We start from the raw sequence: 20,228 nt of genomic DNA, 5'->3' as shown, positions 1-20,228 counted from the left end.
TAACTACACACATTACACACACAACACATACAACATACATAACACACACAACTCATAATAACACACTACACACACACATAACATATACGACACACACACATACACATATAACTCATAACATACACACAAACGATACACACAAACAATATACACAACTCATAACACAATACGCACACACATACACACACATAATATATGCAATAATGCAGCCTTATATTAAATGCTACAATCTATGGCAGTTCAGTATACAATAGTGATTTTGTAAATTAACATTAAATATTTGGTATTTGCTGTTTTTGGATCCTTGTCCAGGGTGTCATTCACAAGTTTTACTGGATCACAAGATTAAAGTTTTTCAAGCATGTTTTGAAATTGACCTGATGATATCCATGTTACATTATATTTTCACCTCTAAATCTTAGCCTGGTTTAGTTAGACAGCTTAAATATGATAAAGCAAATGCTCCTACCTATATCCTATTATACCAAGGTGAAGTATCAAGAAATTAGCCAAATAGAGAAAGAAGACTAAGTATCATTAGCAACAAAAAAATTTAACTAGGAACAGAAATGAATTTGATTAATGTGTTATGAGAAAATATTGAACTACATGCAGTCTGATAAAAATGCAGAATAAAATGAATATCTTTGTTTTTATACATTAGTAAGACTTTGTTAGATTTTTATGAATGGCCATATGGAGGTCTAGAATGTATACATACAAGTCATACAATTTGTCATATTCCATATCCATGTGAATCATTTGTTCTTGTTTATATATTATATTTACACCTTGGCACAATGGTCCTATCAAATTGTACTAGGATATACCAGATGGTGGTCCATATTTGTATATATCTTTTGCTTCCAAAGTGTTTTGTTTTGTGTTTTGCTATTTCGAAATTATCTCTGTACTCGTGTACATGTGTATAATGCCTTTCTTATATATCTGTTATTTTGTCCAACAAAATGACATTGTAAATATATACTTGCATTACAATAGTTGGATGGTCGGCCTATGAGTGGAGACATTAGTAGAGGTCCAACAAAAGAGACGGTAGACTTTGTCGTTCATTTGGCTGCTGCAAGTAACAAGCCTCATGGTAGATATGCAGGATAACACATATGGATTAGGTAAATAGTGATCGACATAAACCTTTCGGAAGCAGGATCAATAATTCTACCAAATTTGGCTTCGTAAGGGTTTTATCAGCAGGCTGGGGGCACTAATGCTTTTACCATCAAGAGTTTAAAGAAACAAGGGTTCTTCTGGACAATAACCATTGATGGTACGCTCCTTTGCACTTGGTGTACCAAAGGTTGTCTGATTTTACTCTGTTACAACTTCTCTCTGGGTTTTAGTGTTTTTACTTCCGAGCTTACTCTGTTACAACACCCACTGCAAACAAACATAAACATACAACTCATACAAAACACACACATACACGTAACATACACAACACAAAACGTCTTAAAATTTTATTCTGAAAATTATAATTTGCAAGTTCCTTTCGCTCGAAAAACGTCATAGCCAACTACCGTAATTAATCCATTACAAAGATTGCAACTAAAATATTGTGGTAATGAATCCATCACCAAAAGGTCGTAATGAAGCCTACTGAAACAAAAAATTCAACAAGGACCTAAACTGTAGCAGTCATGAGGAAGTTTATTCGAGTGGGAACTGAACTTGACACAAGTAGTGGTTAGTAGCTCGGAAAAAAGTATGAAACATCTCAGAAGGATAACTTGGATAATAAAGCTTTAACAAGAATCTGCCCATAGCTAAATCCGAAAATCCACTCTCCATGGATTTACTAATTAAATGTAAAGAAGTAATTTGAAAGTCTACAAACAGTATTTGTGCTTGGCCAAACATTAAGAATAAGGACCTTCTAGTGCACCATAGCTAAATCACAAACTGTACATGGATTTACTGATGAAATTACAAGTAACGAGTAATTTGGAAGTCGGACTATTATAATCTACAAATGGTACTTGTGCTTGGCTAGAGGTATTGAAACTAAGGACCACTCAACGACTAGGAGATTCTATTGCACTAGTAAATCTAAAAACCTCATCTTACCCATAAATAATTACTTGAATCTGTATCTCGACCTTAGTCTACAATTTTTTATTTCATTAATGTTTGAACATTTTACCTCTTATTTCAAGACAAATGACATTTCCCATTAAAAATGATCAGAAATCTTAATAGTGCAATGCTGCATTGAAACTTGTGAAAAAAAAAAAAAGGGTTAATCACTGAGCAGTTGACTAACACAATCAATCAAAGTTGGGTAATCACATTTTTGTCTGTGTTGAGTGACACAATAAGAAAAAAAGATGGGTAATCACATTTTTTATCATCTGATTAAAGTTGATTCACCTTTGCAGATTCATACCATGGTTTATGGCCTTTCTAAAGATGAATTTGGGCCACAAATTCATTTCAGGGAGTACTCATTCCTGCAGACTCCGTCAGTGCCCAAACATGTAAAGATATTATTGTATCAATAGGCAATACTTGGCATCTCGTGCAGTTTTTCAACAGCTCATACATATCTTTCAATTCATATAACTTTTTTTTATTATGGATTCAAGTGAAGGAATCTTTACTTAATCTTCAACTTTTTGATGCACATTCCAAAGGATGCAATGTATCCAATGAAACAACTAGCCGTTGTTTCATCCAATTTCCCAGAAAAAGCACTGAGCAGATGGTACATTCTCTTTGTACGGAACAAAAATCAAGAGGTTTGGGAGAACAATTTTGAGTGTGCATGATTTTAACAGACAACTTTTCATCATTTTATTTTTATTTATTTACTCTCTCTCTTAAATAAGTTGATAACTCAATGTGTTGTAAACAAACGAGGTATCCAACACGTTGTGTTTTATCTCTCTCTGTTTCTCTCTCTCTCTTCCACTCTATGTATATATATCATTCATTGCCATTACATCTTACAAGTGAATCCTCTTTTTCTCATGTAGTGATGATTCATAGAAATATTATATGGATTCATGTAAAGGATATTGTGTCTAGGAGGAGATAGCTCTTTGGATCTTTTTCAATCCTATCTGACAAATTTTAGAGTTATTATTATGTTTTTAGTATCTCATATTTTTTAAAAGAAAATCGATATGTTGATTATCGTGTTATCTCTTAATAGAAGTTTAATTTTTTTTAAAATAATCCTTAATATACTAAAGAAGAATGGCTAACTTAGTTTGGTCATCGATGCATGTTTTAGCAAATCATGACTTCTCAAATACTCTGATATTCGGTCCTGTTAATGATTTGATTCCTCCCTCTCCTATCACGAGTTGGATCGTAAAGTTACGATTTTAATTTGTGTCTCTCGTCTATTAATTTCTTTCAAAAGATCATTTGATAATTATATCTAAGTAGATAAAACGGTACTCACTTTTAGTCATTACTTATCTCATTCATAACGGTCGTTATTTTAAATGGTATCATTATTTGCCATTATTTATATCATTTGTCTTCATTGACGTCCTCCGTTTTTATCAATTTAAATTTTAAATTTTTCTCATTATCTATTATATCTATTTTTAATCAATAGAATTAATAATGCTAAGATAAATAAAATTAGATATTTAATTTATTGCATAATTTTTTCAATTTACAATAATATAATTTTTTTTAAAAAAAATAATTTTATTTTTCGAATAAAAAAAATTATTTTAACGATAAATTTTATTTTTTAAGGATAAAATTATATTTTATTTTTAGGATAAAATTTTTATTTTTCGGATATAATTTTATTTTCGGAAAAACAAAATTTTTTTTTATTTTTTAAGGATAAAATTTATTTTTAAGGATAAAATCATATTTTATTTTTATGAAACATTTTTTAATTTTATTTTTAGGATAAGTAAAATTTTATATTTATTTTTATTTTATTATAATTTTTTTATAATAATATTAATTTATTATAATATAAATTTTTAAATTAATAATATTTGGATACACATACCACACACAACTCATAACATCGCACTATACACACATAATATATATACACAACACACACATACACAACTCATAAATAACACACACTATACACAACACACAAACACACACAACATACACAACACACACTAACATACACACAACACACAACTCATAACAACACACTCTACACACACAACACACACTACACACACACAACACACATTACACACACACACACACTAAACGCACAAACATAACAACACACACTAAGTAACAATACACAGACACACACAACATAACACACACACAATACACATACATGCACATATAACACACACAACTCAATAACAAACTACACACACAACTCAACACACACTATACATACACAACACACACATACACACGTATAATATACACAATACACATACAACACATTACACATACAACTCATAACACACACAAACAACATACACTACACACACATAACACACAAACAACATACACACATATAAACAGTACACACATAACATATACAACACACACATAATACATACTACACATAAAAACAAACACACAACTCATAACACACACACACATACACAACACACACTACATACAACTACACACAACATACACAATACACACTACCCACACACACAATACACAACACACACTACATCACACACTACATACAACTACACACAACATACACAATACACACTACAACACATAACTCATAACAACACACTCTACACACACAACATACACAACACACACTACACACACACAACATACACAACACACATTACACACACACACTAAACGCACAAACATAACAACACACACTAAGACACAATACACATACACACAATACACAACCTGCACATATAACACACACAACTCAACACACACTATACATACACAACACACACTAGACACACATACACACGTATAATATACACAATACACATACAACACATTACACATAAAACTCATAACACACACAAACAACATACACTACACACACATAACACACAAATAACAATACACACATAACATACACAACACACACATAATATATACTACACATAAACACAAACACACAACTCATAACACACACACACTACCCACAACTCATAACACACACACACATACACAACACACACACACAATACACATACACATATAACACTCACAACACATACACAAACAATATACAATACACAAACATACACAGCACATATACAACACACAAAACTCAACAACACAAAATACACATACACATATAACACACACAACACATACACAAACAATATACAATACACAAACATACACAGCACATATACAACACACAAAACTCAACAACACACACTACACACACATAACATACACAACATACAACTCATAACACACGCTATACACACACAACTAATAAACAACACACACAACTCAACACACGCTATACACACACAACTCATAACATACAAAACACACACAACTCACTACACACACAAACTACACATAACACACACTACACACAAACAACACACACTACACACATAACACACACTACACACAAACAACAAACACACACACATAACATACACAACATACTTAATAACACAACACACACTATACACACACAACTCATAACATACAACACACACACAACTCACACTACACACACAAATAACACACACTACATAATATACACAATACACATATAACACACACTACACACAAACAAACGCACAAACTCATAACACACACACACATACACACAATACACACACACAACACACATAACATATACAACACAATACACACACAACACACTACACACATAACATATACAACACAATACACACACAACACACATAATATTATACACTACACGCTCAACACAATACTTCTTAACAACACACATTACACACAATACACACACAACTCATAACAACACACACTACACACATTACACACACAACTCATAACAACACACACATACACAACTCACAAACACACACAACATACACAACACACATTACACACACACTAAACACACAAACATAAACAACACACACTATACACATACACACACAACACACATGCACATATAACACACAACTCATAACAACACACTACACACACAACTCCACACACAATATACATACATACGTATAATATACACAATACACATACAACACATTACACACACAAACAACATACACTACACACACTACATATAAACAAAAACAACAATACACACATAACATACACAACACACACATAATACACAAACACACAACTCATAACATACACACACATAACATATACAACACAATACACACACAACACACATAATATTATACACTACACGCTCAACACAATACTTTTTAACAACACACATTACACACAATACACACACAACTCATAACAACACACACTACACACATTACACACACAACTCATAACAACACACACATACACAACTCACAAACACACACAACATACACAACACACATTACACACACACTAAACACACAAACATAAACAACACACACTATACACATACACACACAACACACATGCACATATAACACACAACTCATAACAACACACTACACACACAACTCCACACACAATATACATACATACGTATAATATACACAATACACATACAACACATTACACACACAAACAACATACACTACACACACATAACACACACTACACATAAACAAAAACAACAATACACACATAACATACACAACACACAACTCATAACATACACACACATAACATATACAACACAATACACACACAACACGCATAATATTATACACTACACGCTCAACACAATACTTCTTAACAACACACATTACACACAATACACACACAACTCATAACAACACACACTACACACATTACACACACAACTCATAACAACACACACATACACAACTCACAAACACACACAACATACCCAACACACATTACACACACACTAAACACACAAACATAAACAACACACACTATACACATACACACACAACACACATGCACATATAACACACAACTCATAACAGCACACTACACACACAACTCCACACACAATATACATACATACGTATAATATACACAATACACATACAACACATTACACACACAAACAACATACACTACACACACATAACACACACTACACATAAACAAAAACAACAATACATACATAACATACACAACACACACATAATACACAAACACACAACTCATAACATACACACACATAACATATACAACACAATACACACACAACATGCATAATATTATACACTACACGCTCAACACAATACTTCTTAACAACACACATTACACACAATACACACACAACTCATAACAACACACACTACACACATTACACACACAACTCATAACAACACACACATACACAACTCACAAACACACACAACATACACAACACACATTACACACACACTAAACACACAAACATAAACAACACACACTATACACATACACACACAACACACATGCACATATAACACATAACTCATAACAACACACTACACACACAACTCCACACACAATATACATACATACGTATAATATACACAATACACATACAACACATTACACACACAAACAACATACACTACACACACATATAACACACACTACACATAAACAAAAACAACAATACACACATAACATACACAACACACACATAATACACAAACACACAACTCATAACATACACACACATAACATATACAACACAATACACACACAACACGCATAATATTATACACTACACGCTCAACACAATACTTCTTAACAACACACATTACACACAATACACACACAACTCATAACAACACACACTACACACATTACACACACAACTCATAACAACACACACATACACAACTCACAAACACACACAACATACACAACACACATTACACACACACTATACACATACACACACAACACACATGCACATATAACACACAACTCATAACAACACACTACACACACAACTCCACACACAATATACATACATACGTATAATATACACAATACACATACAACACATTACACACACAAACAACATACACTACACACACATAACACACACTACACATAAACAAAAACAACAATACACACATAACATACACAACACACACATAATACACAAACACACAACTCATAACATACACACACATAACATATACAACACAATACACACACAACACACATAATATTATACACTACACGCTCAACACAATACTTCTTAACAACACACATTATACACAATACACACACAACTCATAACAACACACACTACACACATTACACACACAACTCATAACAACACACACATACACAACTCACAAACACACACAACATACACAACACACATTACACACACACTAAACACACAAACATAAACAACACACACTATACACATACACACACAACACACATGCACATATAACACACAACTCATAACAACACACTACACACACAACTCCACACACAATATACATACACAACACACACAAGACACACATACATACGTATAATATACACAATACACATACAACACATTACACACACAAACAACATACACTACACACACATAACACACACTACACATAAACAAAAACAACAATACACACATAACATACACAACACACACATAATACACAAACACACAACTCATAACATACACAACACATAACATATATAACCCACACACACACAACTCTTGACAACATACAACATACACAACTCATAACACAACACACACACACAAAATATACACGAAACAACACTACACACATATTACACTCATCACTCATAACAACACACAATACGCACAACACTCAAAACACATACAACATACACAAACAACTCATAACAACAAACACTACACACACAACATATATAACACTCACACAACACACACAACTCATAAGACACATACAACTCATAACAACACACAACACAAAAAAAACACACAATGCACAGTACATACACACAGCATACACAACACATATAACTCATAACACATACTACACACAACACACACAACATACACAATACACATATAACACACACAACACATACACAAAACATATACAATACACACACATACACACACATATACAACACACAAAACTCAACAACACACATAACACACACAACATACAACTAACTAATAACAACACACACAACTCATACATAACACATGCTATACACATACAACTCATAACATACAAAACACACACAACTCACACTACACACACTACACACAAACAACACACACTACACACACATAACACACACTGCACACAAACAACAAACACACACATAACATACACAACTTAAAATTAATAATAACACAACACACACTATACACACACAACTCATAACATACAAAACACACACAACTCACACTCACACACAAACTACACACTACACACATAACACACACTACACGCAAACAACACACACTACACACACATAACACACACTGTACACAAACAACAAACACACACATAACATACACAACTTAAAATTAATAATAACACAACACACACTATACACACATAACTCATACATACAAAACACACACAACTCACACTACACACAAATAACACACACTACATAATATACACAATACACATATAACACACACTACAAACAAACATAAACGCACAACTAATAACACACACACACATAACATATACAACACAATACACACACAACATACACACAATACACAACTAATATACATAACACATACATACACTTGAAACTCATTACAATACACACTACATAACACACAAACAACATATACACAAATAACACACACATAACATACACACACAATACACGCATAACACACTACATATAAACACAAACACACAAATCATAACACACACAACACACATAACATATACATAAAAACTCGTAACAAATAACACACTACACACACTACACATACACATTACTCATAACAACACACATTATACATAACACAACACACATTACACACAACACACAAATACACACAACATAAACAACACACACACACATACACACACAACTCATAATACACACACATAACATATACATAACAACTCATAACAAATAACACACTACACACACAACACATACACATTACTCATAACACACACATATACAAATAACTCATAATAACAAACACTATACACACACAACATGCATAACACACACATACAATACATACACAAACAACACATACTACACACACATAATATCTGCAACACATACACATAACATACACAACACACATGCACATATATACACATACATACATATACAACTCATAACACACTACACACACACAACACAAAAAAACACACTATACACAAACAACTCATAACATAATACACATAACTCATAACACACACACAAACAACACACACAAAAAAAACACAACATACACACACAATACACAAACACACATAATATATACATAACACACACATACACTCGAAACTCATTACAATACACACTACATACAACACACACACAACATACACAACACACACATATATACACAACTCATAACAATATATACATATATAACATATGCAATACACATACACACACACACAACTCATAACAAACATACAAATAACACACATAACATACACAAACAACAAAAGAATACTCAAAGACACACACATAACATACACAACACGCACTACACAAAACGCACAAACACATATACACACAACTCAAAACACACACACACATACATACACAACACACACACACACATATACACACAACTCATAACATTAATACAAACATACACGCACACAACTCAACATACACAGCACACACACATATCATACACAAAACACACACATACACACACATAAATAATATACACTATACAAACACACATAACATACACAACACAAATACATAATATATACATTACACGCACAACTCATAACTACACACATTACACACACAACACATACAACATACATAACACACACAACTCATAATAACACACTACACACACACATAACATATACAACACACACACATACACATATAACTCATAACATACACACAAACGATACACACAAACAATACACACTATACACACAACTCATAACACAATACGCACACATACACACACATAATATATGCAATAATGCAGCCTTATATTAAATGCTACAATCTATGGCGGGTCAGTATACAATGGTGATTTTGTAAATTAACATTAAATATTTGGTATTTGCTGTTTTTGGATCCTTGTCCAGGGTGTCATTCACAAGTTTTACTGGATCACAAGATTAAAGTTTTTCGAGCATGTTTTGAAATGGACCTGATGATATCCATGTTACATTATATTTTCACCTCTAAATCTTAGCCTGGTTTAGTTAGACAGCTTAAATATGATAAAGCAAATGCTCCTACCTATATCCTATTATACCAAGGTGAAGTATCAAGAAATTAGCCAAATAGAGAAAGAAGACTAAGTATCATTAGCAACAAAAAAATTTAACTAGGAACAGAAATGAATTTCATTAATGTGTTATGAGAAAATATTGAACTACATATAAAAATGCAGAATAAAATGAATATCATTGTTTTTATACATTAGTAAGACTTTGTTAGATTTTTATGAATGGTCATATGGAGGTCTAGATTGTATACATACAAGTCATACAATTTGTCATATTCCATATCCATGTGAGTCATTTGTTCTTGTTTATATATTATATTTACACCTTGGCACAATGGTCCTATCAAATTGTACTAGGATATACCAGATGATGGTTCATATTTGTATATATCTTTTGCTTCCAAAGTGTTCTGTTTTGTGTTTTGCTATTTCGAAATTATCTCTGTACTCGTGTACATGTGTATAATGCCTTTCTTACATATCTGTTATTATGTCCAACAAAATGACATTGTAAATATATACTTGCATTACAATAGTTGGATGGCCGGCCTATGAGTGGAGACATTGGTAGAGGTGCAACAAAGAGGCGGTAGACTTTGCCGTTCATTTGGCTGCAAGTAACAAGCCTCATGGTAGATATGCAGGATAACACATATGGATTAGGTAAATAGTGATCGACATAAACCTTTCGGAAACAGGATCAATAATTCTACCAAATTTGGCTTCGTAAGGGTTTTATCAGCAGGCTGGCGGCCCTAATGCTTTCACCATCAAGAGTTTAAAGAAACAATGGCTCTTCCGGACAGTGACCATTGATGGTATGCTCCTTTGTACTTGGTTACCAAAGGTTGTCTGATTTTACTCTGTTACAATTTCTCTCTGGGTTTTAGTGAATTTACTTCAGAGCTTATTATGTAACAAGCGAAAGAAATCTCATGGGTATCATTCATCAAGAAGTACCACTATGATAGAAATATAAACTGCAAAAAGAAACAAAATAAAAAAAAGAGAATTACATTCCAAATTATGATTTCTTCGAGAGAAACTGAGGAAGTATGAATCAGTAGTGAATAAGTCTTGGTAAATTATACTCTCAGATTCATATATAATACTGGATCTTATGAGATTTCAGTTGGTAGTTTGTGCATGCATCTCCCGATTCACGCAAATTGGTTTCCTAAAGGCTACTGATTGATCATGAAGAATTGAATATCCAGAAAAATATATAACCAGTGGCACATAGATAACACAACACTAGCGACACCAGATGATTGTGCACAAAGTATCGTGAATCAAGATAGTATGCACAAGTTATATATAGTGATTACCATGGCCAAAAAGCTTTCCTCCTTTTATTTAACAGAACATAATTGAAACACACAGTCTTGATTCATTGGGCGGGCAATTTCTCACAACAAGGTGTAGTATGCATGCACAGAATTAGCTAAATTTGTAGAGAATTCCAAAATGAAGATAGCATGTCACGCTCATGCAGTTAAAAAGTGTAGCATGCATACAGAGAATTAGGTAAATTTTGTTTGAATTAGTGTAAATTATGACCTTTCGTGCATAGCCGTCTTAAGCTATTCCACCAATATATCCCTGTTCAGGACAAGATTGTTTATCCTCATTACTTTTCTCTAAAGAGTTCCCTATAGTAAATAGGGCAAATAGATCATAGGTCATCACATATGTTAGCATTCATGCAGAGAATTCTAAAATGATAATAGCATGTCAAGCTCGTTCAGTTAAAAAGTGTAGCATGCATGCAGAGAATTAGCTAAATTTTACTTGAAATAGTGTAAATTATGATCTTTTCATGCATAGCCGTCATAAGCTATTCCACCAATATATGCTTGTTCAGGACGAGCAAAGATATCAACAATGCAAGATATCAATCATCTCAATACCCCAACCAACTGCGACACAGGATTGGATAGGACTCCAAGGTAGTTGTACCGCAATGTGACTTTGACCTTTTATCACACAACTATTAAGAGCTTGTCTTCTTGACCCTCTGACACTGCAGGAGATTGTTGGTGATGTTTACTACTACCACCACCAAATTTATACCTGCTAAACGGCAATACGCGAGCCAATTTGTGGCTTGGATGAGGAGAAAAATCAATACCTCGGACCAAGAGGGTAATTTTTATATCCAGGCCACAAATGAATTACAATGGCCATCTAACTCTGCTATCCCTGCTCTGCTATTGACATTTCAAGAGAAAATTATAATCTGTTCAGTTTTACAATAATGATACTAAAAACATTCCCACAAAATTTCTGAGGAAAAAAAGGGCCACAATTTCTTCTCTTTCTTGTTCTTCTTCTTCTTTCCCTTCTTTTTTTTGGTTTGCCCAGATCATGTAAAGATGCATTAGATCTGTGAATGTCATGAAAATGAGCAAGCATATTACAGGCTGCAGAATGGTTTTGTCATGTCAGTTTACTTGCTCAAGTTGCACAGCTCATGCAATCCCAAAGTTCATCTGAAGTTTGGAACCTACGTGTCACCATACTGGTGTTGAGATCTTCTAATTCATCACTTTTTCTTGGAGGGAAGACATTCTATCCGGATGTTCCTTGGTTCAAATCAAATGTGACAAATTATGCCCCGGTAGGAGCGTCACTTCATCGTACTGAAAATGGCTCCGAACCAGATATGTTTTTGTCATTCACCACCCTCTTGGGCGATGGATTGTTGTGGGGCACCGATGGACAGTCATCTCTACTTGACTGCCCAGTATCTGAAGCATCAGATAAACGATGGATTTGAGGGTTTGCAGATTCACCTTCAATGTCACTTTCATCTGGTCTTCCATTTGAATCTAACTGGGAAGGAGAGTCATGCAAGGGCTCACTTTTACAGGGTGAGTCATGGTTGCCACAGGTCGAAGCCACAGAAGCATCCTCACCATCATTTAAACGAACCTCCAGTTTCTGTTTCTTTGTCACCAAAAGCTTCTCATCTTTCAAACTAACAGTAGTTGATGACTTGCGTTTAATCTTGGGAAAACCATCGTCATCATCATTGTCCATGGAAGGTTCTGATTTCCTAGGAGGTGGATTATAGTCATCATCATCTTCGTCGTCCTCATAATCAACCAGTCCAACAGATCCAGACCTACAAAAATATATGGTAACAAAAAATAAAACAATGCATGAAGCACATTCAATGATCCATACATAAAAACTATAGATGAATTATATCTTTAAAGAACCTATAGTAAGCAGTAACATTCTAAAGACGATTAATACACAAAGAATGCCATATTGCTTTGCCACGATGCATTATCAGTTCCTATGGATCAAAATCAAATGATATGAAAAGTGTAACAGATGTCAGAAACAATCAACAATTCAACAACAGCACAGTATCAAAAAATAAGATACAGAGAAAGACCCCTTGTGCTTCATAAATACAAGTTTTGTCGTCAAGGTATATTAAAAGAATATGAGTTGGGATTCCCCAGTTTAGTCAGGATTTTAGACTTCAATAATCCAAATTCTGTAATGGACCTAGATGGTGCTAAACAATCCAAATCCTGAATGAAATAATACCTTTGATGGTAAGATCCAACATGATTGTTTTATTCTTGTACCGTCAAATGTACTTGAATTAAATGTTGTCCATGTTCTATATTGAGATATTTGCAACAATAACACATACAAAAATCTAATATTAACTTTGAGAATATATTTTAAAAGTTTAATTCAGATTTTTTTATTTTTAGTTTTGCTGATCATGGTGTAAAATATGGGAGGAAAAAAACTCTATGGGTGTTTAGTTTTGTTGATAATGATGTGTCATTGGGTCATTAAAATGCTACATTTACTAGATACATGCATGTTTTTTTAGGGTAAAGTTCTTAAAAAAATAAAAAGGACTAACAGGTACCTTGATGAGTAGTTGACTTTGGTTCCATTAGGCAACGTCGCATGTGCATGTTGGTTATGCATATGCTGAGCACCAGAATCTTCATCACTGAACAAGAAATGGATATCAGAAACACAAGAAATATACTTAACTAAGTAATTATAATTATTTCTAGCAACAGTAGGTTAATTAATCACACCTGTCTTCATTAAAGTAGTCTTCCTCCTCTTTTTCAAGGGTCCGCTCCTCTATCCTTTTTTGAGAGTCGACTGCAGTATTAGTGTTGTTAGCCTCAGATTTCTCCAGACACTGTTTTGAAGCATCAAAACACCCTAATTAAATTGCAAATTCAGAGTATATTTAGCTGCTTTATTGTTAGTGTATCAACAATTACGGATAGAAGAGCCACTAAATACCATAACGTAGAGTTCATACCTGCTCATATTTAATCTTTAGGGCCTGAATTATCCCCAGATGCTGAAATTTTAGTAGTTGTTCCCAGAAACACTCAACCACATAAATGACCAGAATTTTGAGATTCTCCTACATAAATGCAATACACTAGTAAGAGCAAAATTCAAGGGGCTCTGTGCTTAGAAGAGCACAATAAAAAAAAGTACCTTCCGGATATACTCGAGAAGTTCCAGTACTCCTGAATGCAGCATATTGTATCGATCACCATTCTTGATGAAGGCCTCGATGATCGGTTTCAGAAGATTATTTTTCACAATATGGCGAAGAAGATGCTCATCCTAAAAAAAGCAGGTAAAATATACCAACCATCAAATCATTGTACGCAAGCAATAAAACTTTGAAGTTCTTGCATGAACATGTTCCTCATGATTTCTCTTTGCAACACTTGCATGAAATTCTAACTTTGTAACAATAAAGAGTCTCTTACTATGATCATGTCACTCATGTAAGAAATCAAAATATTCATGATCATCTATCCTCTCAAAGTAAATATAACAATTATGATATCATAAATAGTAAAATCTAAAATATACCACTTTTTTTATTCCCCTACATCCAAAGTCACAAATTTTGTCCAATGTAAGTTTTCAATTGAAGGTATTTCATGAATAATTTCATCTACATTTTTCCAAAATTCCATTTTGCTTGATCATATAGATCAATTTGAGGGGGCATAAGCAATTATACATCCAAAATCTCTTCCCTAAACACAAATTATAAATCCATAATCCTATCATCAGATTTTAGATCATCCTTAAAATTCTTATCTACAACAATATCTATGTTTACAACTTCAATCTGCATGACACAAAATCACTAGTCTTTACCACCAAGACATAGACTAAATCTTGATTGTTTCACACATGGTTCGCATTATCGGTTCGTACTGGTGTACCAACCAAGGTTCGCAATACCGTACCGTACCGGTATTTCGACCTGGGCTCGATACTGGTACGGTACGGTGTACCGAGCGGTACACCCAGGTGTACCGAGCACTGTAGCACTGCTACAGTGTGCTGCAGTACTGTAATAAAAGCAAATTCCATTAATTCTTCTTCTAGTGATTGTATCTATAGTTGTAATCCTTTTTCCTTGAAAGTGTTTGGCTATTCTGAGTTACCAATCTAGTCTTTTATCTTAGAATTTTTACCCTTACTATGAATAATACAAGAATTCTTGCTTAAGTTGCACAATGTGTGAATGGATGATTTGATAGGTCAGTTAGAGCAATCTCAGAACCCACCACCCTTTACACCCTTTACACCCTTTACACTTTGATACACCTGAGTGATAGTGTCTTGTGTCACTCCTGGTAACAACCTAGTCCTGTAATAAAAGCAGCCAAAAGCCATGCTCATAATATCTAATACAGTTTAATGGTGGCTGCCAGTAACCTAAAACTTAAACGTCTTAATCTGGACTTGAGATCAACATTTGGCAGAAACACTACTTTGAGAATTTTGATATGCATCTTATTGAACTTCTCAACGAGAGCTTTTTGATGTGCTTGCCTACCTTCTCTCAAAGGTTGCCACAAACTTTTCTAACCAAATGTAACAAAAGAAACTACAAATTAATTCAAATCATGACAAGTGGTCCAGGGCTAAAAATCTCAGCTCATTAATGCTACACACATGCAACATTGCCATAACAAAAACAACACTCAAATGCATGAGACTCTTGCCAATTAGGGCTTGACAAGAGTCAAATGTCATGTATGCAGTATCAGGCAAAAGAGAAGCTACTATTTGGTACCAACAAAAACTAGTTTATCACCATTACATTTGACATGATTAGATAATAATTTTATGGTTTCTGCCGTTGTTAAGTAATATGGCAACAACCCTTTTCCTATTATAATATGTTTTTGATAAGAGATAAAGAGTTTTTTTTTTTGAGAGATAGGGTAATTAGCTAGATACGTTTTCTACAATAGACTATCAGTAGCAATATCAGAATGTAAAAGCAAATTTAAAAAGAATATCATGTATCTACATGCATAACATTTGTCCATTTGTGTCTGAACCTAGCCACTGAACAGAAAACATGTTAAAAAATTGATCAAGACAAAATGACCACAGAGAACAGCCAATAATAAACTGTTGTAACATGTTATACCAGTAAAAGGAAAGGAAGCTATTACTTCACTTTTTCAAACATTCGTTGCACATTCCTTGGAAATATATCTTTATCCTGATATCTAGAGATGGATTATAGTTAATTTCAGTTAGTGAAGAGTTTAAAAGTAAGCAGCAGCTGAATTGACTGAGGCACACGCTTTCCAGGCATCACACACAAAAATGATGAAAAATAGATTTATGGGTATATGGTCTTTTTCACAATTGAAGTCCTTTACATAAAACAAACACTCACATTGCGAGAGATGACAGTTCGTATAAAACGAACAGCTGCCACAACCAAAAATCTCTCTCTTCTGTTTGTCAGAAACAAGACCTTCTCCATGGCATTGTTCATAAGAAAGTTGCACCTGAAACCAGAAACAGAAAGAACATTAGTTTCTCTGGCCATAATAAACAAAAATAAAATCTGATTACTTGAAATACATTCTCACTTTATTTTGTAGGGATGTTGAACCACACAATAGCAAAGCAAATCACAGATGTTCGATAAAATTTCAGGCTTAGTGACAGCATGAGATTCAACTACACCACAAGAGGTAACCGATCTCGGAATGGTGGGAGAATTATTTCTTGTTCGACAAGATGATGCAAGAACATCTATTAATCGATTGAGATGTTTTTCATAGAAAATATCAATAATTGCATCTCTCTGCAACAATCAGAAGTATTAGGCAGGTAAATAGTAAAATCAAAATGAAAAACTATATGAGAAACAGTTAGAAAGATAAAGGACAGAACAATCCTTACAAGCTAATTTCAACATATGATTTCCAACAATCAGACCAGGAAAAACTACCAAATACAAATGGTCTTTCTATGTTTTACCTGCATCAATAAACTTGAATAGTGTCGGCGACACCAAATGCATAACAAGAAAGTACAAAAGTAGATTTGATCAAATGCCAAAAATAATAGTAGCATATAAATCACAGTCATCCCATATGAACATGCCATGAGCAAAGTTGCATTCAATAATTTAATTTTTTTTAAGAGAGGATAAGATTATTTAACAAATACTGGCAATAATTTACTACAAAATGTCATCTTCCAACCACAAAAGACTCACGAACAGCAATAGTTCATAGGGGACTCAATTGCAGGGTCATGTATAAATAAGCATTGATGATCAGAAAATTAAGAGAGTCAGAGCAGCTGGTCCTTCAAAAGAACCAAGATAGATCTGATTATTACACAGGTAAGGCTTGTAAAAATTGAAGTCTGCATTAGGTCAACCATGCGTGTCATACAGAATCTTCATAATTTGCTTATATATATTAAAATAAATAAATAGCGAAACAAAACACAAGAAAAGATATAGCTAGTTTTATGCCTCATGTGAAACAAACTACGAACTCTTAAAGTTAAGCTCATATTACAGAGTTTCAAAATCTACAACGAAACCAAGCTAAAGATCATACTTAAAGATTCAATAAACAATTTAAACAAATCTTTACAAACTTGTCGCTAAAACTATACTAAATCCTTGATTCTTTGCAGTTCAATATATAACCAATTTTTTACTATTATGGCACTCCAAGATAATAGAGTGTTTATCAGAGAGATTTTAGTTGGTGTTAGTTAAGTACCTAGATGTGTCTTGACCAAGGATTGCTGTACCACCCGAAACAGTATGGTTTGGGCGGTACATACTCGTCCGGGCATGGACCGATATATGGACCAACCCGTTTTGGGCGGTCCAAATTAAAATAATAATAATAATCAAAATGTGAGTCCATTTCAGCATATTAAAAAAAAAAGGCATTAGGGCTCTTATCATGTACGAAGCCGCAGCGCTGCCTCTTCGCCACTTCGCCACTGATGCTGCTACCTCCCTTCGACGCTATCGCTGCTTCCCAGGTATCACTGCACTTTGACCTCTTTTCTTTCTTCTTTTCTTCTTTCTTCCTTTCTCCTTCTTCCTCCTTTGTTTCTCCACTGGACCTTCCTTTTCAACCGCTTTTTCTTTCTCATCGAAACACCAGTATGCACCAGCGTACTATGTGTCAATACACTAGTACGGGGTGACACGTGCCATGTTGCCGGCCAGCTGGCATGCCAGCTCGGACCGATGAGTTAAACCTTGGTCTTGACAACCTAGATCTTATGTTTTGTCCAACCTGGCTGTGGCCCATGGCACACACAACTGTGCTGGGACAAGCAGCCTGAATAGAATGTACTACATGGACTATACACATTGAATTACCTAATAGGGATTAGATATCATAATGTACTATTTCCTTATATGTTATATATTAGAAGG

The 20,228-nt window shown here is 33.9% G+C and overlaps 1 protein-coding gene across 4 annotated transcripts in view; it reads right to left on the bottom strand.

Annotated features, from left to right (window-relative positions):
* Positions 1-13,593: 13,593 nt before the first annotated feature.
* Positions 13,594-20,228, bottom strand: part of LOC103999472 (uncharacterized) — a 41,537-nt gene continuing 34,902 nt past the window's right edge. For all 4 annotated transcript variants that reach the window (XM_018818308.2, XM_018818307.2, XM_009421225.3 and 1 more), the window contains 7 exons: positions 18,400-18,617; positions 18,201-18,315; positions 15,974-16,105; positions 15,789-15,896; positions 15,553-15,662; positions 15,375-15,461; positions 13,594-14,600 (listed from right to left, as the gene is read on the bottom strand). In XM_018818308.2, the coding sequence (XP_018673853.2) occupies positions 14,108-14,600; positions 15,375-15,461; positions 15,553-15,662; positions 15,789-15,896; positions 15,974-16,105; positions 18,201-18,315; positions 18,400-18,617 (1,263 nt within the window). In that variant the 3' untranslated portion in view covers positions 13,594-14,107. The remainder of the gene's footprint in view (positions 14,601-15,374; positions 15,462-15,552; positions 15,663-15,788; positions 15,897-15,973; positions 16,106-18,200; positions 18,316-18,399; positions 18,618-20,228) is intronic.

Source organism: Musa acuminata, chromosome BXJ3-9 (genome assembly GCF_036884655.1).
Source record: "Musa acuminata AAA Group cultivar baxijiao chromosome BXJ3-9, Cavendish_Baxijiao_AAA, whole genome shotgun sequence".
Classification (NCBI taxonomy): domain Eukaryota; kingdom Viridiplantae; phylum Streptophyta; class Magnoliopsida; order Zingiberales; family Musaceae; genus Musa; species Musa acuminata.
This window is presented reverse-complemented; position numbering and strand designations above follow the sequence as displayed.